Source organism: Taeniopygia guttata, chromosome 5 (assembly GCF_048771995.1).
Source record: "Taeniopygia guttata chromosome 5, bTaeGut7.mat, whole genome shotgun sequence".
Lineage (NCBI taxonomy): Eukaryota > Metazoa > Chordata > Aves > Passeriformes > Estrildidae > Taeniopygia > Taeniopygia guttata.
In genome coordinates, this window is record NC_133030.1 from 18,813,715 (window position 1) to 18,838,493 (window position 24,779).

At 54.4% G+C, this 24,779-nt stretch overlaps 2 protein-coding genes across 6 annotated transcripts in view; both read left to right on the top strand.

Annotated features, from left to right (window-relative positions):
* Positions 1 to 2,046: 2,046 nt before the first annotated feature.
* Positions 2,047 to 13,171, top strand: IFITM10 (interferon induced transmembrane protein 10). 2 transcript variants are annotated; one of them, XM_002199076.6, is made up of 3 exons: positions 2,047 to 2,369; positions 3,391 to 3,805; positions 12,267 to 13,171. In XM_002199076.6, exons 1-3 carry the CDS (start codon positions 2,260 to 2,262, stop codon positions 12,414 to 12,416), a joined length of 675 nt encoding a protein of 224 aa, XP_002199112.1. In that variant the 5' UTR covers positions 2,047 to 2,259; the 3' UTR covers positions 12,417 to 13,171. The 2 variants fall into 2 exon arrangements, with proteins under 2 accessions (XP_002199112.1, XP_030129850.1); XM_030273990.4 differs by having other exon boundaries at positions 2,324 to 2,437.
* Positions 13,172 to 22,172: 9,001 nt separating this feature from the next.
* DUSP8 (dual specificity phosphatase 8) overlaps positions 22,173 to 24,779 on the top strand; it is a 46,139-nt gene continuing 43,532 nt past the window's right edge. The window contains exon 1 of one of the 4 annotated variants that reach the window (XM_030273992.4): positions 22,173 to 22,290. The gene's annotated coding sequence lies outside the window, so the exon portion shown is untranslated. Of the gene's footprint in view, positions 22,291 to 22,377; positions 22,429 to 22,556; positions 22,685 to 22,734; positions 23,234 to 24,779 lie in introns of those variants that run through there. The other 3 variants (XM_072929766.1, XM_030273991.4, XM_030273994.4) reach the window with 3 other exon arrangements.

Sequence of the window (24,779 nt, forward strand, 5' to 3'; positions counted from 1 at the left end):
GAGACAGAAGATTTCTCACAAGTCTTTACAGCACTTGATTATGCTACAGCCCACATGTCTCTAGCGTGATTATGGGAGAATTGCTTTGGGGCAGAAAGCATCCTTCTGTTGTGTTTGTCCTGTGCTTAGCACAAGGGGAAGCCAGCCTTGATGCCACAGGAATGCAGGCAATTATGCATACTCATCCCACCTTTTATTTGAAAGGAAAGTAGTCCTAGACCATGTGGTTGAGGGTGTGTATGCATGACCTTTGAAGATGCCCAGAAAATTGGAGGAGGGCTAAAATAATGTAGAATATTGAGGGGTTTTATTCCTTCCATTTTTTATGTCATTTCCTTGGGGTCACATGAATGGTTGTTGAACCAGTGATGCTGCATATATGCCACTGTGATCCATGTAATACACCTCTCACCACTCACAATTAACATTGAGGAAGATGATAAATCACTCACCCAAAGACCAAAAAGTGCTCTGCAAACTGTAGCAAACCTGGTACCTGGAGAAGAGGAAAAGCAGATATTCAACCTCGCTGACCTTTCAGTCCTCTTCACAGCAGGGAATGTGACTGTCTCTGCTGAACTCAGATTCCCCTACACCACCCTGCTGCCTCCTCTTGCCTGCTCCAAACCTCCTCTGACCTTTTTCTCTGCTCACCCTCCATCCCTGCCTGACATTAAGAAGAGGAGCAGCCTTACCCACACAACTTTCCCCAGACAAACGAACAGCAGGCTCATCAGTAGCTCCAGTCTGCATCCATGGGGTTTCATTGTTCCTCCTGAGCCTGCAGGGAGGATACTCTGCACAGCTGAGTTTTTCCAAGCCCTCAAGAAAAGCTGACGACAGCTGGCCATGGCTCTGCCTCTCCTGCAAACCTCTTAATCCCACAGGAGCCTCACTCTCACCCTAGCACTGCCTCTGTTTCTTAGCAGCTTCTTGGAGAGAGATCTGGATCTCATCACAGGCAGCTGTAGCACTAATAAAACCTTCTTTACTTTGGCAGGACCCAACACCACTCCAGCAGAGATAAATCCTGAACCAGAGGGCAATTTGTCCTTTTTTAACCAATGCAGGCTTCAGAAGGATTAAATTGGTCTCATGGAAACTGGACCTCCTCCAGTCTCAGAGACCTGTGGATGTGCAAGAAGTGCCCCCACATCAGACCAACCCACAGGGATGAGCACAGGGTGGGTGCCCCTACACTGGAGCCAAACCTGCCTGTGAAGAGCTGAGTGAATTACCATCCTTATTTCTTAGCTCAGCACTTTGTGGGTAGGCTTAAGGCTTTTCCAGAGGATTTCCCTTCCCCTGCAGTTTCTGCTCACATGAACTTTTGTTCTACCCACCCCGTTTCCTGTATCCCGGGGATTTCTCTGCTACCCTTCCCTAGCACCGCAGCTGAACTGCCTGCTGCAACAAGGCCACCTGCGCCAGGCTATGTCACTGTGGGGTGACACGGCGTGTCCTTGTGTCCTCACCCTCCCCGTGCATCCTCCTGAACGACCTGCAAGCTGTCCCTGCACGGCACCAGCTGCTCTCCACCATCATGTCCCTGGGGGGACTCTACCGCAGCACCCTAGAGCTGGGATTCCGTGCAGCCTCCAGAGTGCTAGCAATGGGAGGTAGCAAGCACATCCCTGATCCTGTGATAAGCCTGGGCACAGCCAAATCCTCCCGGGCTTGACCAGGACACCCCCACCCCCCTCCCCTAGGACAGCCACACGCTGTGCATCCTGCTGCCGGAGTGCTCCCACCCCTGCCTGCGCTGGGATTTGCTCCATGCCAGCAGGATCTATTACCTCACACACAGGATTTATCCCCTTTCCATTCATCCCCTCAAGAGCAGAGCCCGTTTTTCCCCACAGCATTGCATCACCACCACCTCGTTAATTCCGGTTGTCCCCACGCACTCCTGCTACACTTATTTTAGTTTTTCACCCAGGTCCGTAGCTGTGAACCCGCAAACAAGGCTGCAGCCAGTCCCCGCCGCAAATGTCTCTGTGGGTGACACTGGGGAGAGCAGGGCCGAGCATCCCCTTGTGGGCTCGGGGAAGCCGCTCGGCCGGGGCCGGGGAGATGCCCTTCTCCAGCGGGGCGCTACCAGGATGCTCCAAGCAGGAGGTGACGTCCCAGTGGGGGGGACACGAGGAGAAGGGCTGAGACACGGAGGAACTCTCCTGCGTGAAGCATGTTCGGGGGGAGAAAGGGGGCTGCAGGTTGACCTTCCCATCCCCTAACTCTGTCCCTGCCCATCCCTAGTCCATGGGTGCCCCCCTCCCCGCCCTCCCCTCCTCCTTCAACTCCAGCGCCGAGGAAGCCGAGCCGGAGGCAGTGCTGAGCCGGATATGCAGCGACTCCCCGCATCCCTCCTTGTGAGTATCCCTCGCTCCTCCTGATGCCTTCGGAGGAGACCGATGGACGGACGGACGGGCAGCCAGAGGTGGACTAGTCTCTCCTATTGGCAAAGCTAGGGTGGAAGGGAACTTCTTCTAATATCCCCTTCCCCGTCCTCTGTCTTCATCCCCTCTTCCCCTCCTCCTCTTCCTCCACCTCCTCAGCCACGATATCCTTTAATTAAAAAAAAAAAAAAAAAAAAAAGGTGGAGGGAGCGGGGTATGAGAAACCTGCTGGCAGGTGGAAGGCACTGGGAAATTGAATCACCGTAAAGGCTAGGACTCAGGGGAAAAAAAATCCCCCCCCCCCCAAAATACCCACCCCCCTAAGGAAGGAGGGAGGGAGGCAGGGCGGAGGGGCGGGCTGCTCTGCCGCACCGGGAGACCCGCTCCGCTCGCAGCCGAGCCACGGGCTCCCATCCCGGCATGGGACAGAAAGGAGAAGGCCCCGACAGACCGACAGCCAGGCGGGCGGGGAGGGCTGCGGGGGCTGCAGCGCGGCCGGCTGACAACTCCCTCGCAGCCCCCCGGCGCCTCCCGAGTGTTTCTTTCTGCTTTTATTCGTCTCCTTTTTTTTAAAAAAAAAAAGATTATTTCCCCGGCGGTGGCTGGCGGGCGGGTCACGCAGGCCAGGGGCAGCGGCGGGGAGAGGCCGTGGCCGGGGGGAGGGATGCTGCCCGCCCTGCCCGCACCGCTGCCCCCGCCGCGGGGCCGCGGCCGGCGGCAGCTCCGCGCCGAGGCGGCGGCGTCGTGGTCCCCGGGTGTAGCGGTGCTCCCTCCTCCCTCCTGCCTGCCCTACTCTCCTCCCTCTCTCCTCTGCCCACTCCCTCACTCCTCTCCCTGCTCTCTCCTCGGTCTCCCGGTCCCTCTCTGTCTCTCCTGCCTTCCCCCCACGTCTCCCCTTCTCTGCTCCTTCCCCCCCCTTTCTCTTTTCACTCTGCTCCCGGCCTTTCCATCCCCTCACCCCCATTTTTGACGGGGGGGCTTTTCGCTTTGCCAGGGCAGAGCGCGGTGACGCCGCGGCAGCCACCACGGAGAGGACACAGGACCCCCCCTTGGGCCCGCCATGCCCCTTTGAGGGGGTGGCCTGGACCCCGAGACCCCCGCAGGGACCCCCGCAGGGCTGCTTCGCCTGCATCGCCAAGCCCCCAGCTCTCCGGCAAGCTTCGCCCGTCCTGTCTCCTTCTTCTGCCGTTTATCTCATGGAGAGCAAGAGCTGCAAAGGGGACAGCCTGCGGCCAGCGGTCCCGTGCAAGCACTCGGTGGAGAAGAAGACGATGACCAACCCCACCACTGTCATCGAAATCTACCCTGACACCACTGAGGTGAACGACTACTATCTCTGGTCCATCTTCAACTTTGTATACCTCAACTTCTGCTGCCTCGGCTTCATCGCCTTGGCCTATTCATTGAAAGTGAGTACCGAGCGCGGGGCTCGGGGTAGGGGTTGACCAGGCAGGGGGGAAGCGTTTGGGAGCTGTGCCTGATGTGAAACACGTCTTTGCCACCCAAATGAGAGGCTGCAGACAATGGGGATGTGGATGGGAAGAGCTGAGGAGCCTGGGATGTTATTCAGGTGGGGAAGAGGTGCTTTCACTTGCTCCAAGTACCCTCAGAGGCTCCCCTGTACCGCGGCGGCAGGGTGACAGGCAGGCAACACAGGGCTGCTTTGGCTCATGCTGCACCTGCAGGCATGCCGGCACTAGGACGCTTATTTGGGATCCTGGCTGTTAGAGATCATCAGGATAGGACCCAGCAGGATTGGATGGTCAGGCAGGAACAGTAAGAAGCAGCCAGCCATCATCAGCCATCAGCTGGCAAGTTGCAGGGGGTAAGAAGCTTACAAAGTGCAGGGCAATCCTGCCTGTTTCTTTCTTGCCCTCTCCATAATTAAAGCACCAGAGCTCGTGGCCAGCTTCCTCCAGCCCAAGCCCTGTAAATCCCAAAACAAGGCCTGGAGACCTGCCAGCATCATGGGAATGGTGAGAAGGTGGAAGAGAGTGCAGGGGGCTTCCCACAGTGGGCTGTGGGGATAGAGAGCTGTGTTGCTAGAGAGGGTGATGGCGTGGAGCACAGCCCATGATGGGAATGGGACCAGGTTATTATTCCTGATAGCTGCAGGGGAGAGCAGCCCGGCAGGGATGGTGCCTGGCAAACAGGCAGCACCTTGGCAGCTGCCAGGAGAGAGGGGCCTGGGCTGCCCTCCCCTTCCCTGCCTGCCAGATGCAAAACTAACTGAATGGATGTGCAGAGAGCCCGGGGCGGCTGGGTGGCCCGGAGAGGAGCTGGCTGATTTGTTTTGGCAGGCAGCATTTAGAGGAAGGCCAGGGTGCAGACGGGCTTCATCACAGAAGCCGATCAATTAACCCCATACAGCTCCTGTGAGCTGGACTGTGGGCACCCAGCACTGCAAGGAGGCTGCTCCCAGCACTGTCAAGGTCTCCATCAGAAAGGCTCAGGGACAAGTCTGAGGCTCCGTGTCTTGAGCTCACCGAGTACTGGCCTGCTGGTGCCTGCCTCAGTTTCTCATTCCCCAAGATGGGAGGTGAGCCTTCATCCATTGCCTGTGCAGGAGGCTCTGATGCTGCCTGGGTGAGGCAATTAATAACTTAAATAATCCTGGGGCGAAGCATCACCACAAGCAAAGGGCAAATCCAGTCAGCAGCAGGCTAATATGAGTGGGTCCCTTAACATCCCTCACACCTTGATCCAGCAAGGGAAGAAAAAACTGGCCTCCTCCTTGTTTTTTTAAGCCTTTCTTTGTCTGTACTTGCCTTTAACAATTGACATCTTTCCTGTGGAAGAGGCTACCATGGGTATCTGGGTACCTGTGGTTGCTTGCTGCTGCAGCAGGGAGGGCAGGACGGCCTGAGAACAGGGCTGACCCATCCCCTGGTGACAAGATAGAGTAGTGTGTGCCACCCACAGAGTTTTTAGAGGCTGGACCCTTCACTATCCTTGATATGGGATGGAAGGAAGGGCAAAGCCCAGAAGCAACCCAGGGCCTTGCACCAGGACAGAGGCGTGGGCTCAGCATCTGTCTGCAAAAACCTAGAGAACACAAACATGAAAAAGAGATGCAGTGGTGAGGGAAGGCAAATGGGCAAATTTGCTCCAAATCAGAGAAAGGAGAAGAGAAGATGGCTGTCAAAAGCCAGCCTTGGCTTTCGGGCTGAGAAGGTGGTAGCTGATGGGATGTAACCGCGGTACCCAAACAGAGGTAACGCTGAGCGGGTAGAAATAACTCTGCTCTGGTTTTGGAGCTCCCCAGTGGCTGTGACTCTGTGGCAGGGGGAAAATAGAAACAAAATGTCCCTCAGAGGCAAAGGACAGAGCTAGCAAGTGGCTGAAGGGATGCCGAGTGCTCTCATGAGCTGCTGTTGGGGTGGGTGGTGAGAAGCAGTGCAGATGCTGGGGCAGTAGCAGGTCTGTCCTGGGGAAGACTGGGATGTTCAGAACAGCAGCTGTGTTCCTTACCCACAGCTACTGCAGGGATCTTCACAACACCCTAGACAGGCTGGGTGTTGTGGTTATTTTTCCAGAAACACGTTTTCTTCTCTTTTACTGTCAATAATGTTTTTCCCAGAAATTCAGAGAAAACAGGAGCAAGAAATGCCCTGGGGACAGACATCCCTTTAAACAGACTTCTCTTGTTCCTCTGTGATTAAATGTAAGGACATTTGAGCAGTAAGAACTTAAATATGACCTTTCTAGGATGTCTGTGCTCTGAAATGACTGACTAAGGGGCAGTAGGAAGAAGAATGAAGCTGCACCTTCCTCTCCCTGAGCCTCTTCTGGGACCCCTGACAGCAGAGCCCTCAAGGGCCATCAGTGCACTACCATTAAGTGGTTCCTGGGTTACAGCTTTCACACTTCCTCTAAATAACTAAAACACCTAGCAACTTCAGGAATTATAGTTTTCATTATCAGAAATAGCATTTTCAATTCCCTGTCATAAAGGTCACCTGCTTCTGACAGATTTATACTGTTAATAAAGCAGTATCTCCTTCATGACCCGAGTCCATGAAATGTTTCAGTATATATCTTAGCACACCCTAGCATTTCCTCTGGTTTCAGCAGCATAATGCCCACACTGGAAGACAGATATATCCTTGGTACACTTGAATATTACTGTGAAGCTGTCTCCTTCCTCATGCCCTATTTTATTGGTTTCAGCCACATCTGGGAAAACGGGCATGTCTGCCTGGCCTTTTGCATGCTAGCTGCAGACTTCTAGATTTCTTTCTGCAGGGAAATGCTATTTTGTGGTGTTAACCATTTACTAAAAAATGTCCAAAACCCCCACCCCACCAGCAAAGAATTTGTGAAGAAAGAAACACATGAAGGCAGGTGAGGGCAGAAACTGTGACATACGAGGCAGGTTCTGTGTGTGACAGATGTCACAGCCTGAACGGAGTGTGGCAGCATGCCTCATCTTTATTTACCCCCATAGCAGGCCAGATCCTCAGCAAACACAGCTTGCTGGGCCACAATGGGGTCACACAACTCATGGATCCCTCCAGGGGTCATTTCTAGCATGTCAGGCTTCTCAAGGTCAGCCTCCCTGAGTGCAAGGAAGGCACTTGCATCTAATCATGTGTGCTGGATGCTGTGGGAGGAGAGATCAACAGCAGGACCAGGGAAGTTAAAAAAACCCTAAAGTAACCCTAACTCCAGCCCAGCACAGATAAAAGTATCCCTCCAACAGCAGCACTTTGGATTCAGTTGGTTTTGATCAGAAGTGGAACAGAAATGCTGTGGTCTGATATTCAGCAGCTCGCTCCCTTTGCCTCTCCCAGCTCCAAGTGGTAATGAATGATGCATCAGTGCCTGGTGGCAGGAGATCTCACTTCAGTTGTTCAGAGCTTCGTCTCTGGAGACTGTCAGGGTGAGCCAAGTCCTCTGTACCCATTGTGCCATGAGGCAGTAGATCAGAGGAGCTGGGATCTGAGATGAGCTGCAGTATGGATGCCTCGCTGTGGCTCTATAGAGATGAAGATGCCAAGGAGCCTTGCTGGCTTTTTAAGCCTCACCGGCAGCCCACAGCATTGCTTGCAGAGTTTTCTTGCCCCTTGAGGTCATGGAAACATGCCAAGCTCTCTTGCCCACTCTCTGCCCAGCCCTTAGCACACAGCTGTGGGCACAACTGTTTGCCCTCCTCTCTTGCCACTTGTTGATCTTCCTTGTTTCGAGTGGAAGCAGAGCAGCACAAATCCACAGCTATTTATTAACCCTGAGAAGCTGCCGCACCCAGCCTCTCAGGCAGGCTCTCATCCTGCTTTTGGGAAGGAGCAATGGTTTATGGACGTGGGTGAAATGCAGGGGTGACAGTCCCGTGATGCCGGTGCCGGTGTGGTGGAGGCACGTGGGCTGGAGAGCTCTTGAGCAACTCACAGAGCAAATAAATCCAAGGATTGCCTCCAGAGCTCCTTCTGTGCAGGGAGCTCTGCATAGAAATGGGTTTACTGACAACCAGCTGTGGACTTCCAGGCTGCCTTAAAAACAGCCTCATTAGACTCGTTATCAACAAACCATTTGTCTCCTTCTGCAAGCTGAGGCAGCACTTTTGACTACAGCAGCAAGTTTGCTGCTCCCAAAAACAAGAGGGGCTGAGCCTCAGGGCAGAGAGAGGGGAGGCGACTGCTGAGGGAGGGACTGGGGTGGTGGGAGCCAAGGGGAGCACTTGGAGAGGAAGCAGAATGTCAAACCCCAAGGAAACAAGGGGCAGAGGACGGTGATGAGAGGGAGGAGAGAAAGAACGCTTGGGCACTGACACACTGGATGTATGGGAGGACACAGTGAGATGGAGATATTGGAAGAGAAGGTGAGCAGCAGGGAGGTGACAGGCAAGTAGGGATGGATGGATGGATGGATGGATGGATGGATGGATGGATGGATGGATGGATGGATGGATGGATAGGCCACACCACCTTTTGTTGGTGGGAAAGGAGAGGAGAAAGGTTTGCATGTTAGAGCACAAAAGCTGGCTGTGTTTCATGTAAGGGTAGGGATGGAAGAAAAAAGAAATTGTGTAAGTTGCCAGCCTGGATCAGAGGTGAACTCTGCCTTGTCTGGGGAGGATCTCCAAAGGTGCCCAGGGAAACCCCAATCAGCAGATGTAATTATCCTCACACTCTGGTCATCTCAGTGCAAAGCAGGGCCAAAAATCCCCATCTAGTTTTAGGCAAGGTGAGAAGGGCAAAGGGATGACGAGAAGAGCCTGTGGCTAAGAAGACACCACACCTGGGTCTAGGGTGGGGATTCAACCTTGTGACCTTGAGGACCTGTCCCTCACTGTGCTTCATCTCTCTGGCTATGGAAAGAATCAGCTTCCAGGGCTCCCAGAAGCTCGTGCACCAGCTGCCAGCACATTATGACGATGATGGCCACAGGAGCATGAAAATAGGAAAAGCTGAAGCTGGTCTATAAGAAAGACACCAGCATCTCCTTAAGGACAAAGCAGGGAAGGAGCTGAAACACTTATCTGCTCTCCAGGAGAGCTCCTCCAGAGCCTGGCTCAGTTGCCACAGCAGGACATTAAAGGGAGACATCTGGAAGCATCTGGGGGTGCAAAGCCCTGCAGGAGGCTGCCCTGGAGAGATGTGGGAGGCTGGAGCTGTGAGTGGTGTGTAAGGAGAAACTCATTTTCATTGCGCTTTTTTGCCATGGGGACCCTTGCACTTGTCCGGCGCTTAGAGGCTCTATTTGAGTGTAAATGGTTATGGGCAATCAGGGATGATTTTCATGAGGGTGACCACTGAAGCCACAGGCATTAGCAGGAGTGTGTGGGACCAGCTGGAGGTGCAGGGAGAGGAGGCAGCTGGGTGTCCTTTGGTAGGAGTCAAAGGCGGCCGTTGTTTGGACCCAAACAACAGGAAAGGGAAGAGATAGAAGGGATAAAAAAATGGAACTGTGGGGAAATGGTGTCATTGGGAAGAAGGCAGCCCCAGGCACCCCTCGACACAGCAGCAGCAGCATGACAGGAGCCAAAGGGAGAGCCATGGGAAAGTCAAGGAGAGGTGCTGCTGGAGCGTGTCATGGGAAAGAGCTAAAGCACCAGCCACGAGTGTGAGCTGGTGCCGGGTGGGAGATGCTGCTGGGAGCACTGGAGAAGGCTGAGCATGGAAATGAGGGTTGTAGGGCACCCCAGGGAGAGGAGCTGAGACAGCTCCTGGGGCCAAGAGGAACTGGCCTCACAAAGGTAAAGCGGCTTGGCTGCGGGAGGGTTGCAGAGCTGGCCATGCCGGTGTGCTGGAGAAACCTCTGTCTGCCTGGCAAACGCTGTCAGCAAACGCCAGCTTGCCTGCAGCAGAGAACACCGGCTTGCAGTGCAGGAAGGGCAAAAGGCATTTGCTCCATGTCGGTTTTGCCTGAGGCAGCCCCACCGCTGGGAAGAGGAAAGTGTGTGAGAGCTTCAAAGAGTCTGCTGGGAGCAGCAAGCGGGATTTCTGGCCTGAATCCAGCACCTCTGGGGCTTCTCACCAGTGTGTGAGGAGGTGCCAACTGTCTGGTGCTGCTGAGCCCAGGGGTTTTGGGGAGGATGTTAAACTTACGGAGTAATTTCAAATGTGAGTCATCCCCGACATGCAGCTGACACAGAAAGGCATGTGGGCTCCCAAGCTGCCGGCTTGATGCCTTCCCAGAGATCATCTCCTCTGCTGAGAGCTCCAGCCAAGTGTGCCCCAAAGACACATGTAGTTTGTGACTGTCCCCTCTTCCTGATCCCAGAAGGATGCTGAGCTGAGCCCTCCACAGCAGGGCAATGAGTAGATGACTCCAGCTCCAGCTCCAGGCTCCAACGAGCAGGGCACATCAGAGGCCAAGGACATGGCACAGTTTGATTTGATACAAGTATGTATTAAAAATAGGCTCATTCTTGCCTATGTGCCTGCCAGCGCCAGATCCTGTGGGTCTTATGCCAACAGCAGCTTCCCTACCCACAGTTCAGAAGATCAGGGGTTGCTTGTGCAGAGAGGTCCTCATTGCTGTGGTGGAGAGGAAGAATGTTGCTTGAGGGTCTGAAATGCAGTTTTGGAGGACTCATGAACCAGCACAACTCAGTGAGAACAAGGGGTGCAGCAACCCTTCCCCGTTTCCAGCTTTCAGGACAGCCTTATGGGTAAGCACTGCAGGAGGAAGAGAGAAAAGTCTGTAAGATGTGGTTTGAATCTGTTGCAGTGTCTTTTTGGAAAGCTCCTAATCGATAAAAGCCTTTTAATATTCCTCGGTCTGACTCTGGTGCTGGCTTTTGCAGCTTGCCACCCACATCTGGTGTCCAGCCAGCAGTGCCTGGCGGGGCTCTCACTGCTGGCAGCAGGGCAGGCAAGGGGCTCACAGCCCCACTCCCCACAGCCCCCACCCGAGAGCAGGCAGTGGGGCAGGCCCTGCCACACCCTGGGCACCCCGCTTGGATACAGGAGATGGATGAGGAGTCAAGTGTCCTGGTCCTTTTGTCCAGCTCCTATTGTCCAGGTCCTTTTGTTCATCCCTGTGGCTCCAGCTGCCTGAGTCCTCTGAGTGCTGGCTGAAGGGGCAGCCTGGCGACAGGGACATGTCCCTGCTAGGAAGCAGTGGAGTCTGACCCCATCTCTGCTGGCATCTAACTGCAGAGCTGCTGCTGGTGGACAGTGCCATCAGCTGCCTGGCTGTGCCATCGCTGCCTGCCTGGCTGTGCTGTCACTGCCTGGCTGTGCCATCCACTGCCTCCTGGTGCCATCTCTGCCTGCTCGTAGCATCATTGCCTGGCTGTGCCATCTGCTGCCTTGCAATGCCATCATTTCCTTACAGTGCCATGTGCTGCCTGACTATGCCATCATTTCCTCACAGTGCCATGTGCTGCCTGGCTATGCCATCATTTCCTCACAGTGCCATGTGCTGCCTGGCTCTGCCTTCTGCTGCCTGGCAGTGCCATCCACTGCCTGGTAATGCCATTGCTGCCTGGCAGTGTCATCTGCTGCCTTGCAGTGCCATCTGCTGCCTGGAAATGCTGTCGCTAGTACATCGGTAATGCCCGCTGGTGGCATTGCTGCTGGCAGTGCCATGCACTGCCTGGCAGCCTGAAGAGGTGGGGACAGCCCAGTGACATGGACATGCACAATCATCGCCCACTGCAGCGCTGTCCCAAGGAAAGCCCATAAAGTCCCAGGCCGTGGGATAGTGAAGGGAGCAGACCGTGCTGTCAGAATGGAAAACTGCCTGTGGCAGAGATGCTACACAATCCGCATAAGCCCTGCAAAAGGAAGGGAACTCATTAACCCAGCACTACTTAATATGCTGGAGGCTCGTGCACAGCCCTGGAGCTGCAGTAGGATGCCGTGCCAGGTTGCACCTGCTCGGCCCCTCGGTGCAGACAGAGGCACGGGGATGCACAGCAGAACTGCAGCCAGCCTTCTCCCCTGTGGGCTGGGTGAGCCCTGCCTGGCACTGCAGGGCCAGGGCGCTGTGACACAGTGGGAAGTGTGCTTTAGTGCCTGTGTGCCTGGGGTGTACAATGGCATCTCAGTTCCTTTGTGCACCCTCAGACTCCAGATGACACTGCCCCACTCTGGGGACCGTGGGGCCCTGGTTTGCCTGGTTGGTAATAGCAACCAGTCACTCTTTCAGGTCTTCTCTGCTTCCAAGAATTTCTAACCCACAGGTATTAAAGTGCTTTGCTTCACAAGCTCAACCCATAGCAGAGATGGGGTGCAAACCTCACCTCAGGGTGTTTTATGGCACCCCAAGGGCTCAAATACAAAGAGGCCCAGCCCAGCCCTCACAGTGCACCTGTACAGGTAACCACATACAGGTGCACTGGGCTTTGTGGCTGTTGCTTGAAACAAGTTATGTCTTTCATACATATTGCAATTACTTTATTTAATTATCTTTTTGTCTCAGGTCCGAGATAAGAAACTGCTCAATGACTTAAATGGAGCGGTTGAAGATGCCAAGACAGCCCGGCTTTTTAACATCACCAGCTCAGCCCTTGCCACCTTCTGTATCATCCTGATCTTCATCTTCTTGCGATACCCTCTCACTGACTACTGAGTGAGGCCAACAGCAGCTGCTGCCGCCAAAATGCCTCTACGCCAGAAGTGTCTGCAGTTTCTTGTAGCAAGGACACACAAAACAAGCCAACCACTACACCTTGATTGCCAAAAAAAAAAAAAAAAGTCAATTAAATACATAAATAAATGTTAAATTAGTTTATCAGCCCAGCTGAGCATACCTTTCTTGCCCTGAAATGGTATGTGAACAGCTGAAAGAAAGGGTCTCACTCTTACACATGTACAGGAAGAAAAATAGACCAAGAAATATTTGTTTTATGGCCAACAAGCTGTGTGAAAAGAGCGTGCAAAGCCCAGAGCTACGCACACTTAGTGGCAAACAGCTGAGCTCTAGAAAGCAGTGGGGTCCTGTGGAGCTGGAGACACATACAGGTCCTGTGGAGCTGGAGACACATACAGGGATCATGGCAGGGCTGGCTTACAACATATCAGGTGTGTTCAAACCGCCCCACCACCTCCAGCTTGTGGGGGTTTATTTTCCTTTTCTTTTTCTCTTGAATTTCATCCACTGGTTCAACCAACTCCCAACCCCTGGAGAGCTGAAGGTGTTAGGAAGTTTGTGCTGGGGAGCCCCAAAGCTTCCAGAGAAACCTCAAAGTGTTAAAGGGCAGGTTTCTCCTTGGGATCTCCCAGCAGTGCTGAGAAGGAAGGCACCTCCTGGAGAACTCGCCTCAGCCACCTAATTGGAGTGCTACTGTATTTCTGTAAACAGTCAATAAAAAGATACCTCTGATATGTGATGCTGCCGGGTTAATTCCTTCCTTAGCAGGGCTGGTCTCCTGGTCTCCATGGGCTGGCAAGAGAAAATGCTAATGTCACCAGCAGCTGCTGGGGAGAGATTTAAAGCAGGAGTGAGGGATGCTGCTGCAGGTCGGGGCCGCACGCAGCCGTGAAGGAGAGCGCAGACCCAGATTTAAGAGCAGAGACCTCGGTGACTCCTTGATGGACGATCTGTGGCAAGCAGGCAAAGGCAGCCAAGCGGGCAGGCCCCCTCCCCTGCTAGGACCAACGTTGAAGAGGGAAATAAATTGCCACAGTCTGAACCTGCTGCCACTGCAGCACTTCCCAGGGTCATTATGAAGAGCCAGATTTTGGAGATGACGTGCGTTTACCACTGAAACAGGCAGGAGCTCAGAGCCCTGCCCCATAGCTGCCTGCAGCTGCCTGGCATGCTGCAAATCAACACATCCTGACTTGAAAACACCCATAAATGAATGGCAAGACCGGGACTAAAATACAGTCTATCAGCCCCTCTGACCCTTCATCTCATCTCATATGCCACAGCTGCCTCATCTTTTTCCAGCTGTAAGAAGACCTCATGCCAAGGGGCACCAATCACTGCGGACCAGCCACGGAGCTGGGAGAAGGCATCAGGATCCACCTTTGCACCCACCCTGAAAGCAGAGGTGAAGCAAGAGATGGGGAATGCAGACAGGCTGTCATGGGACACTTCATCATCCCCTGAGTGCATGGTTTAATCAGCAGGCTGTCTCTGGGCTGTGCTGGGTGAAGGATGTGCCACAGTGAGATGTGGGGACAGATAATGAAGATGCTTCCCTGAAAGTATCATGAGATGTCACCTCCTTCCTGCCCAGGTCTCCACACCTCCATCCTGTCCCAGGCTTCATTTTTGGGGGAGCTATGGGCAGAAAGACCTGCAGTTCTCCCTGCCCCCCATTCCCTGGAGAGCATTTCCACACCCGACCAGATCAGGGGTCTGTTCTGAAGGTAAGTTTCAGTTGGCAGTGCAGTATATGATGCCCTGGAAGTATCTCAGCCATGAACAGCTCTATGGTCACTCATTCAGAGGTCAATAATCTTCCCAGCCTCTCTTGGTTACTTCCTGCTCCCTGAAGCAAGACCTGAGAAGTCATGGCCATGGTGTTTCCATCCCAGCCTGGTGGGGCTATAGCCAGTCCTCGTCCCAGGCTGAGGAAGGAGGTGGCCTGTCACAATGACAATGCCCCCAAAGAGGGTACAGCCAAAATGACTCACATTGCAGCCTCCCTGAACTGACAAATTATATCTCACTGGGACAGTGCTACCTTAGGCAAGACCCAGGCCAGCCATCCTAGGATTCTCCAAGGTTAGGAGAGGCACAGAGATGAAGCTGTATCCCCTCTTCCCTCCCCCTGTACCTGCACCAAGCTCACATTGGCTGTGTCTGAGGCCATGGTGTCCTCCCCCATCACACCTCCCAGGATTTTCAGCTCAAACAAAGTGCAGCTGGGTGGGCTCGGGGGATAACTCGGACAGGGTCACCCTGTGTGTAGTGCCAGGGGTTCCAAGCTGCAGGTTTAGATCCCCGTGGGACCAATGGCATCTCTTGCAATAATGATTGCATTCCTTTCTATGAGCTGGGACTCATGTCAGCCACACTGCAAGTGCTTTTGCACTCAGAGACCACCCCCAGCTCTAGGAAATCTTGCAGGGACAATGCCACTGTCCCCATCTTCTGTGCTACATAGGAGAGAGCCTCCCTGCTTGGCATGCAGGCATGAGGCTGTTCAGATAAAAGCAGAGCTGACACAAAACTGGAAGTGACCCAAAGCCAGCCTTTTCTACATTTAACAAGTGTGACAAATGAGTTATCATCATCCCTTCCCCTGATGGACCATCTTATCTGCAGGAAAAGGGATGCTGGTTTAATGAACCAGGGGGAATATTGAACTGACTCAGCAGCATTTTTTGCATCTATAACCCATTGAGGGTGGAGAGAGGGTAATTGTTAGTAGCCATCATATTTATTGTTTGTTACCCACGTTGTAGGAGGTGAAATAGCTGCAGCAGGTTGGAGGTTCACCCAGACCCACCATGGACAGGAACAGGGTAGCAAGAAGGATGGCAGGGTAGCATCATCCTCAGCTCCTGCACAGCCCTCACCTCGGCTCCACCTGCAGCTCTGGGCTGTGGGGCAGCAAAACTCCTGTGCTCTCCCTTCCTCTCTCTTAGTGTCTCCCCTTTAATGGAGTCCCTCCAAACCCACAGCAGAAGGAAAGCACCTCCAAAGTAGGGGAAATAAGGGGGACCCATAGATTTCCAATCTTTTTGGGGAGAAAAAAAAATATTCATGCATGGATCTTCCAAGTGAAGCAACATCAAGGTATTCAGCATTCATTTCTCATCTTGTCAGTGTCAGGGAGCCCTAAATTGAGGCAGAAAAACTAGATCCCTATATACTGTCACGAAGTACATCCCAGATTGCACCAACTGTGCTGTTAAGCGAAAGAAAGAACTTTTTTGATTTTGAGGGAACAAGGGAAAGAAAAGCAGCAGCCAAATCCGACAGGTCCTCTAATTGCCTTTTTTTTTTTTTTTTTTTTTTTTTTTAATTTTGCAAGAAAATTCTGGAAGTTCAGATTTTGCCAAGGCTGACACCCGCCGCGGCAGAAGGCAGGCTTTCAGGAGTTGCTTCTCTGCCTTTTCACTTCTGCCACTCACAACGTCGCTCCGCTCTCTCCAAATCGCACTTTTTTTTGGCTGCGAAGCCGCAGCCTCTGTTGCACTCCGCGGCGGGAAGGAAAACTGTGAGGAGGGGGTGGAAGAGAGGAACAGCCGAACGCAGCTCGAGAAGCATCTTTTGAGATGGGGAAGAGCTGACGGTCACGTTGCCATTTAAAGATTTAATTGTATTCCTTCGGGAAACTGAGCCTGACAGCTTGATGAGGATTGCTTTTTGGGGTTTTTTTTTTTGGTTTTTTTTGGTTGTTTTTTTTTTTTTTTGGTTTTTTTTTTTTTTTTTTTTTGTTTAGCTCGGGGGGAGCGATTGTCCCCTGTTAGGCGACATTGTGCCTAAAACACCTGTGCTGATTTTGTGTCCCTGGCAGCTGAAAGGCGTTCGGGGTGAGCCTGGGGAAAGGCCACCGAGCTGGGGAGGGTCACCCTCGTCCGGAGAGGAGATGCTTCGGGGCCGGGCGATGAAGTGGCTGCGGGGGGGACCCTGAGGGCAGCGCCAGCAGGCGGGAGGAGGTCTGGAGGCGGGGAGCGGGGTGTCCGAGCGGAGCTGGAGCTGCCAGGCTGCGGGAGGCAGGCAGAGGGCTCCCTCTCCCCGCTGCACGCAGCCGGCAGCGCACCGCCCGGGGCGAGCCGGGCGCTGCGGGAGCCCTGCCCCTAGCGAGGAGCGCAGGTCCATCCATCCATCCATCCATCCATCCATCCATCCATCCATCCATCCATCCATCCATCCATCCATCCATCCATCCATCCATCCATCCTCCATCCATCCTGCTGGCTTGTGCAGGAAGCAGCTGTGAAGTGAGGGCGGCTCCTAAAACCAGCCAGGAGCGGGTCCCCATCCCTCCGCAGGGATGTGCCCCTCCGTGCCAGCCGGACGCGTGTGACAGGCGAGGGCCCGGGCAGCGGTGCACATTTACCCTCCACGCTGGGCAGGGAAAGGTGGCGGGGAGCCAGGCAGTGCATGAGCAAACCCTGCCGTGCTTATGCAAGTCTCAGTGCTCAGCTGAGCCTCTGCTCCCACTGCCACGCCGGGCTCGGGGATCCCTCCCTTGCACCAGTGCCACCAAGCCAGTTTGCAGACAGCAGCACATCGAGTCCTTGCTGGGGCGAACTGGTTTGGGTTTGGCTGGTAAACACAGCTCCACAATGCTCCTTTTTCTATGGGCTGACAGTAATAAACATGAGACAGAGCTCATTCAGGTAAGGACTCCCAGCCCAATGTCGACATCCGCCGGTTCCCTGGCTGGGATGAGCTGCCAGGCGTGCAGGCAGAGCATGGTGAGTCAGACCTGGAGCAGCCTGGATACCCAAATCAACTGTCAGACAGAGATGCAAATGGCAACCTCTGTTCTGCTGTGGGGTGTGTAATCCTCCAGCAGAAGCCAACTATGCTGTAGCATCACGGCCCTGCTTCCCAGGCTCTCCACAGGCCAGGAGGCAGAGTCACACTGCTAGCAAGTAGCAACTCTCACCTCTCTTCCCAGCCATGTGCTGATGTCCTGGATGACCTTACCAAAGCCCTTTCTTCCCTGTTTTCCCCTCCAACACTGTCTCACAGGTTGATGGCTTCTCAAAGGCCAAACTGCAGCCTTGCTTAGAACCACCAAGTTCTGGGACCTTGGGGCACTGTGGGTGTCCTGTGATGGGTACAATTGCAGCAGTGCCCAGCTCCGGTTGGCAAACATTGGGAGGAGAGCTGGACACTGATGGAGCTGCCTCTTCCCTCCTCTCCAACCCCTCATCCATGTGCAGGTTGGACATTGAAGGGCTCCTGGCTCTGCAGGCAGACCACGGCGGTGTGCAGCCCTGCCGGGGGGGAGGAGGGGGAGGCACAGATGGCAGCAGATGCTCTCATCAGTGAAAATGATTGAAGCAAAACAAAAAAAAAACCCTAGCAACTGGTGAGCAGCCTAACAAAAACCAGCACAAGAATACAGAGAAAGGGTCTGGACCTGACAGACCCTTGCATGGAGCCTAGCTCCATGCTGCCTTCTGGCCCAGGGTAATGTTTTACCCGTCTCTAACTCACAAAGAAGAAAGACTATGCCTTGTCCCAGAGCACTGGGCAGGGATTATTTTTTAAAACTTGGATATATTAAAATGAAACCATTTGGTTTCTCTCCCATTCTCCTGTCCCTATCCTCTCTTTTGTCCTTTCCCCTCTGCCTTCAAAGAAGTGAATATGACCCCAGACAGCTTCTAAGCACATCGAAGCCCCTTGCCTACCCTCACTATTCATGGCAAGTCTTAATGTGGGTCAACATGGCACTCCATTTCAGCACTGGGGGCAAAGGAGCTGGAACACTTCCTGCACCTGAGAGTGTTACTGTAAAGCCTCTGTGCAGCTTGGCCGCTGCTGCCAGCCTCGGTTGTGATAGCCTCATGCCAGTGCAAAGGTCCTGCTCCTCCACCCCTCCCATCCCCTGACTTTGACCCATTGTGTCAGCACGCAGCAGCCATGCCCCGCGTTTGGCACATCTCCATGCTCCTGCCCAGCTTTCCTCCAGTATGTCCGGGCTGGAGGGAATCAGAGGGACTTTATTCAATGTATGATGATTTACTTTTCCCTTTCCCCTTTGGCAGGAGCGCCTCACAGCACAGTCAGAGCTGCAGAATGAATGCTTCTGCAGCATGTGCTGAGCTGAATGGCACAGCACGCAGCCCTCCAGCCCGCTCCTTCTGCAATTAATTGCACGGGAGCTGCTCCTGCAACGTGCACACGCAGCCCTGCACAGTGCGAGGGCTGAGCCACGCTGCACACAGGCAGATACTCCTATTGGGAAAATGGAGACAGATCCAGGGCAGCCCCTGTGTGAGAAACACACCTGCCTGGTGATGCTGTAAGTGTCTTTTGCCTGCTCTAGCACGTCAGCTGTCTTCACCGAGTGACACCATTTTGGGCTTTGCAGGATGAAGGTGGTGTGCACAGGGATATGTGCATCCATCCCAGCCGTGGGGTGGGAGAGCTGAGGAGGACATGGGCAGGCACCAAAGAAGGGAGTGACGCCCTTCTTAAAGTCAGTTTGGAGCTCACCACAGTCAATACATTTCTTTACGGAACAGAACAAGGCAATACAAAGCCTGACAAGCCTCTTCCTCCAGCACCACGCTGTGCCCCATTCCAGGACATCCCAGCAAGGGTGCCAGACAAGCACGTGAGGAACCAACCAGGCCTGGAAGAAGCAGAGCCATGCCAGTCCCAGGGTTGACTCTGGCCTCAGCTCTCAGCACAGTCTGGAGGTGCCAATACCCCTTGCAATGGGAACGCCGTGTCTTGTGCCACAGCCAGCCCCGCTGAGCAACAATGATGGGATGCTGGCTCAGCCAGTGGTGCAAGCAACTGCATCTAAATAACTAGGATAGGTTAAAAAAATATTATTTGGCCATTTAAGGAAACTGCAAGTTGAGAAAAGTCTCTCCTTTTTGATGGATAAGAAAGTTGGTTTGGCAGCAATTCCGTTTTCCTAGTTTTAGTTTCCTTCATGATCAGGTTCCAATTTTAATCCCTGCAGGATGCATGCAGAAGGCTCTACTGCACTCTTCTGCACTTGGCCTGCCATGGCAATTAGGGGGCCTGGAAAACGTTTTAGCAAGACCTATTACATATACAAGCACTTGCATTTGAAACACGTAGCTGGGATGCAATCCATCTTTGGATGTGCCTGAAATCTGGAAGAGAGGAAAAACGCGAGTGGGGTGAATTACTTTTTAAGTGCTTTACCTGAAACAGAGCGCTTTCCTTTAGCCATAAGCAACTTGCTGTGTAATTTTTGCTCAGCTCCTGCTGGCTGTGACGGAGAGGGGGGTGTGATGGCCCTGGGGCTGAGACAATAGATTCACATCTGGTAGATGGAGCTTAGAGACGAGGCTGCTTTGTTCTGCCGGCCTGACCATTACAGCATTGCCCTGGCTCTCGCAGCTTAATTTCCCCTGGGGAAAACAGGGGTAATTGGGGTGACCCGAGCCATCCAGAGCTGCCCAGGTGTGCTCACAGCGCTGCCCTCGCTCAGGCTGGCTGCCCATTTCCATGTAGCCGTGGGTCCGCACCCAAACGCCAGAATATCAGGTTGAGCAGGACTGGGATCTAAATAGGGTTAGCTCCCAGCTTTGGGAGGCAGGTGAGGTTTTGCAAGCTTCAGTTAATGCCTGCTCCTGGCCCCTGTGATCCCGGGAGCAGTTTAGCAGCAGTGAATCATTTGTTTTGGTTTCTCCCCACCAGGCGCTTGGCTGCAGCGCCTCCCGCAGAAGCAGTGGGCGTGGGAGAGATGCAGGGCTCGTGGGCTGGAGCCATTCCCATGGCTGTGAGAACCCCTGTCCCACTGGTCCCCAGCCCCGCTGGAACTGCTCCTCCTGTTTGCTGCCAATAGGGATTTTGCGTGGGTCAAATCTCCTGCGTCCTCATCATCCAGGGATGCAGCAGGGGCATCCATGGATTAGCTGAGGAGAGGTTGCCAGGGATGATGGCTCAAGAGGGAGCTCAGCTTCGTCCCTTGCTGGAATGTACAGTTCAAGGATGTCCCTCAGGACACTCCATCCTCTGCCTCACCCTCATCACCTCCCCATCCCTTGCCTGCTGCAAACTCGATATATTTCTCACACCTGCTTCCCACTCTCCTGCCCTGTGCCATGCCACTGGACAGAGAACAATCTTCCTGACAGCTCATCTGGGATGCTCATCTGTGATGTGCCAGGCCCAGTATTGGAAACATTGATTTTAACTGAGTTTGGAAATAAACCGTTTAAATCCTCTTCCTTCGGCAGGTTTTGTGAGCTCATGGCTCTCTGCCTAGATAACAGCTTTTATGAGGAAGCTTTGGGATTTTCAGACTCATTCCTTTCCCTCTCCTTTTTCCTATTTTGCTCCATAAAAGGGGTGCTGGGTAGGGGAGGAAACAGTGCAAAGCTGAGGCAAGAATGGTTTTCCCCAGGTTTTCTCAGGTTTTCCCAGCTGGGTGCTTTGCACGGCCACAAGGAGGGAGCTGGGCAAGGGAACCAGCAGGAAAAGCTTCGTTCCAGCCATGCTGGTCATGCTGTTGCTCCAGCTCCCACCGGGACCAAGTGTTCCCATGCCACTAAATACACGAGTGCCTATGCTGCCCCAGCATCTTGCCACTGATTATGATAACTGGGCCAAAACCCATGAGTTTAGGTAGAATATCCCTGATTTTGTAGAAGTTTCCCTGCTGGCAGCTTTGGGTGAGCTGATTTTCTGTGCTTAGGAGAAGGGCATGAACTCAGCATTGCTTATGCAATGGGGAGAGCGAGACTTTTTAACATCCCCGAGTTTTATACCTCTGGTGCTTTATGAGAAATGACATTTCTGGGAAAGATTTTGCCGCCAGTTACTGTGGGAGCTCGACGTTCTTGAGCAAGTTGCCGGCCGTGTGTCTGGAGACATGAGAGTTAATTTTAAAACATCCGGCATCCGTATCGGCAGGGAGGAAGGTTCTCTTCATTTCCTAAGTACCAGCAAAACCTAAGCTTCTAAACCCTAATCCCTCTCTAAACTGGAGCTGCCAGGCCAGGGCCAAGGGCAGAAAAAAAAACCCTACCGTGTAACCAGGCCAGTTGCCCAGTTCTTTGGCAAACTCGCAGCAGGATGGGGAGCCCTAAGCTCCAGGATGAGGATGGAGCCCACTCCATCCATCCAGAAGCCGACCCGTGGGTGAGGCTCCTCCTGCATTTTGGTCACACTTCACCATGCCACCCTCCAAGACCGGGCTGCCTCTGTGCAGGAGGACAGTCCTGTAGCTGGGGCGCCCCAGAGAGGACGAGTGCCGTGGGGCGCCGCGCAGGGCCGCGCTGCTCCCGGCTCCGCAGGCGGGGGGCTGACAGGCGGCAGCTGCGGGAGAGCGCTCGGCTCAGCCTCGCACCGCCAGGGAGCGCGGGGACCATCCATGACCCGAAAATACGCGGCAGCGCGTTTTCTGCCGGGAGCAGCGCGGCTGCGGGGCTGTCCCAGGCTGGAGGGCCGCCGGGAAGCGCCCGGGCCGCTGTCCCCGCTGTCCCCGCGGGCAGCGCGGCCCCGCTCCGCGCCCGCTCCCTCCGCGCCGCTCCGCGCCCGCGGGGCTGACGTCACCCTGCCCTGCGCCGCCCGCGCTGATTGGCTGCGGGTGACGTCAACGCTGTCTCTTTTTATTTTTTTTTTTTCCCCCTTTTTTTTTTTTTTCCCCTTTCCCCCGCCGCCCCCCCGCCCGCTCCCGAGGCATGACCTCATCGCCGGCGCATTCCCGGCGGCGCGCGGAGCGGCGCGGAGCAGCGCGGAGCAGCGCGGAGCAGCGCGGAGCGGCCCCCCCCCCCCCCCGCCCGCCGCGGCATGCGGGCCCTGCGGCGCCGGCAGCGGCCGCGCCAGCGGAGAACCCGCGGAGCGGGGCGGCCGCCCGCGCCCGCCGCGCCGGGTCAGTGCCCGCGGGACCGGGCCGTGCGCCCCGGGGGAGGCGGGGAGGGGGCGCGGGGGGCGGTGCGGGGCGCCCGCGGGTGCGGAGCGGAGCCGGCATCGCGCCCTGGGGCGGCGGGCAGCGCGACAGCATGTGCCGGTGTGTGTGCGCGTCTGCGTGTGCGCCCGGGTACTGCGCTTCGCGGCTGCGGTGCGAGGGAGAGCGATGTGCGCCGAGCGCCGGGGCTGGGAAGGGAGCAGCCCCACGGCGGGGATTGGGGAAAGGAGCGGGGGGGGTGTGGGCTGGCGCTCCGCGGCCGCGCATGTCGGGGATGCTGCGCTTGTTTTCGGGGCGGGGGGTGGTGGAAATCCCACCCTGCCTTCGCGGTGTGCTCTTGCCGGCGGCCGTGGTGCAGGTGAGGAGGGGGCTTGGGAAGCTCCGGGGAATACCCGCTGTCCTGCCGGGCCGGGGGTCGCGGGTGAGGGGTTTTTTGGCGGGGCTGAGGGCTGGTGTTTGAGGAAGCGGTGTTAACAGCGCTGTGGTTTTTCTGATGATGAAAGAGCTTGGAGTGTCGCCCTGTGTCCTTGGCGTTTAAACGAAGCCGGCATGTGTTCAGCAGCGGGGGTTTTCATGCAAGACTTCATTGCTGCGGCTCCAAAGGCGCTGCTCGCGATTAATGAGTTAAGCTGCTCGTTTAAAAAAATCCTCTCCACCTCCCCTAATGTGCCTGGACCGATTGATCACCCCCCACACACCCTCAATCATTATATAGTGGTAAATGTTGCTTTCTGTGCTGAGCGTTGTTTGTTTTTAAAGATTCCTGTTTATTTCCCTTATTGATAAATAAGTTCCTTCTCCTTCCTGCTCCCCCCTCCCTTTTCTCCTCCCCCAGAATTAAATTCCTGAGCAACAGCAAAAGCTGATGTCAGTGCTTCAGCTTGCATTGGGGGAGCTCTGTGCACAGGTCAGTAATTTGCGGTTTCGTTAGAAGGAAGAATGCGGTGCAGTGCTGTTCTGATAGGGATATTTGGATTTTTCTAGGCATGGACGCGTTTATCCCTCATATTGCGGTAGTTATTGACAGCTCCCTGGTGGGAGCTGGGTGCTGCATGAGCATATGTAGGAGAGACCATCCCTGTCCCAAGCAGCTGGCGATGACGAATGCATCGGGAATGGTTGCCAGAGGTTCCATCTCCCTGTGATTTGGGGTAATAAGGCAGACCCCTCTCCCGCAGGAAAGGGTGAGGATATCCAAGCAGGTAGCGCTGAGGATTGCACCTGGCAGTGCAGGGGCCATGATAACCTTGAGAGCAGCTTGCCCGTGGAGCGGTGTTTGACATTGGCTTGCATTGTCTCATCCTCCTGCGCCGAGGCAAAGGCTCGGGGCACGGCTGCCTGCGTGCCCAAAGGCGGCTGAGGAGAGCTTTGTTTTCGGAAGGACTCGATGCACGGGAGTTGGTGCTTTTGGGTTTGGCCTTGCCTCTCTGTGCCTCTGCTCGCGCTGTCGGAGTGCGCCTGTGCCGGGAGGACTCTCTCTGCAGAAGAGGTTTGTTGGGGTTTGGGTCTGCATGGCAGTTCCTGCGCTCGTTTTGATTTTGCTTGCAGCAGCTCCCAAAACGAAATAAACTGTGGCACCAAGAAAATCCTCCTGGCCATAACGTATTTGGGATTTTAAAAGACCCTCAAGGACTTTGCAGGTGTCTTGTCCCAGATTTTGCGTGGCAGAGCCTGGATGTGCAGATTGTCTAAATGGCTGGGACAAGAGTAGACAGGCGAGAGTGTGAGCAGCACAGGGATGTCCAGATGCCTCTTTGCAATGGCACTAGGCAGAAATTCCTGCCCTTGGTCTATTGGCAACACAATTTTGAGAGGCTCAAACCTGAGGCTGGAAGGTTTCCAAGCAGCAATGTCAGCAGCTCACACCAAAAGTCTTCTAACCCAATAGATGGTCCTCCCGTGGCTTTCAGTTGTCCTTGCTTAGACATAAAGTAAGGAAAACCTGGATCTAGCATTGTTCTTTAAAATCTAGCCTCAGCTAAGCTTGGGAGAGCTGAGCAAAGTGGCCAGAGTCCTTAGGAGCATTCACTGGGGACTCTGCATGGAGATTATTCTTGCAAATACTGCGCTGTTTGTCTGCAGTGTGTTCTTGCTGGGTGCCAGGTACCTCACTGGGAAAGCCACTGAGCCTTTGGAGAGCTTATATTCACCTAATATTAAATGCAACGTCACTTTTACTACAAAAACACCCCTGAGGGCTGGGTAGGACTAAGCAGTAGTGTCTGTCCCATGCTGCCAAATTGGGTCTTAAGAGGTGGGAGAAAACTCTCTTCTCTCCTCTGCAACCCTGTCCTTCCCTAGGAAATCTCCATAGGCTGGAAACCTCCCCAAAGGCTGGAAACCCATTGTGCCTCTGGATTTCTGAAGTGACTTCTCTTGACATGAGTATGAGTGAGTCCCCATTCCATCCCTACCCCTTACCTCTGCACCAGCTGCTGTCATCTGCATGGGGG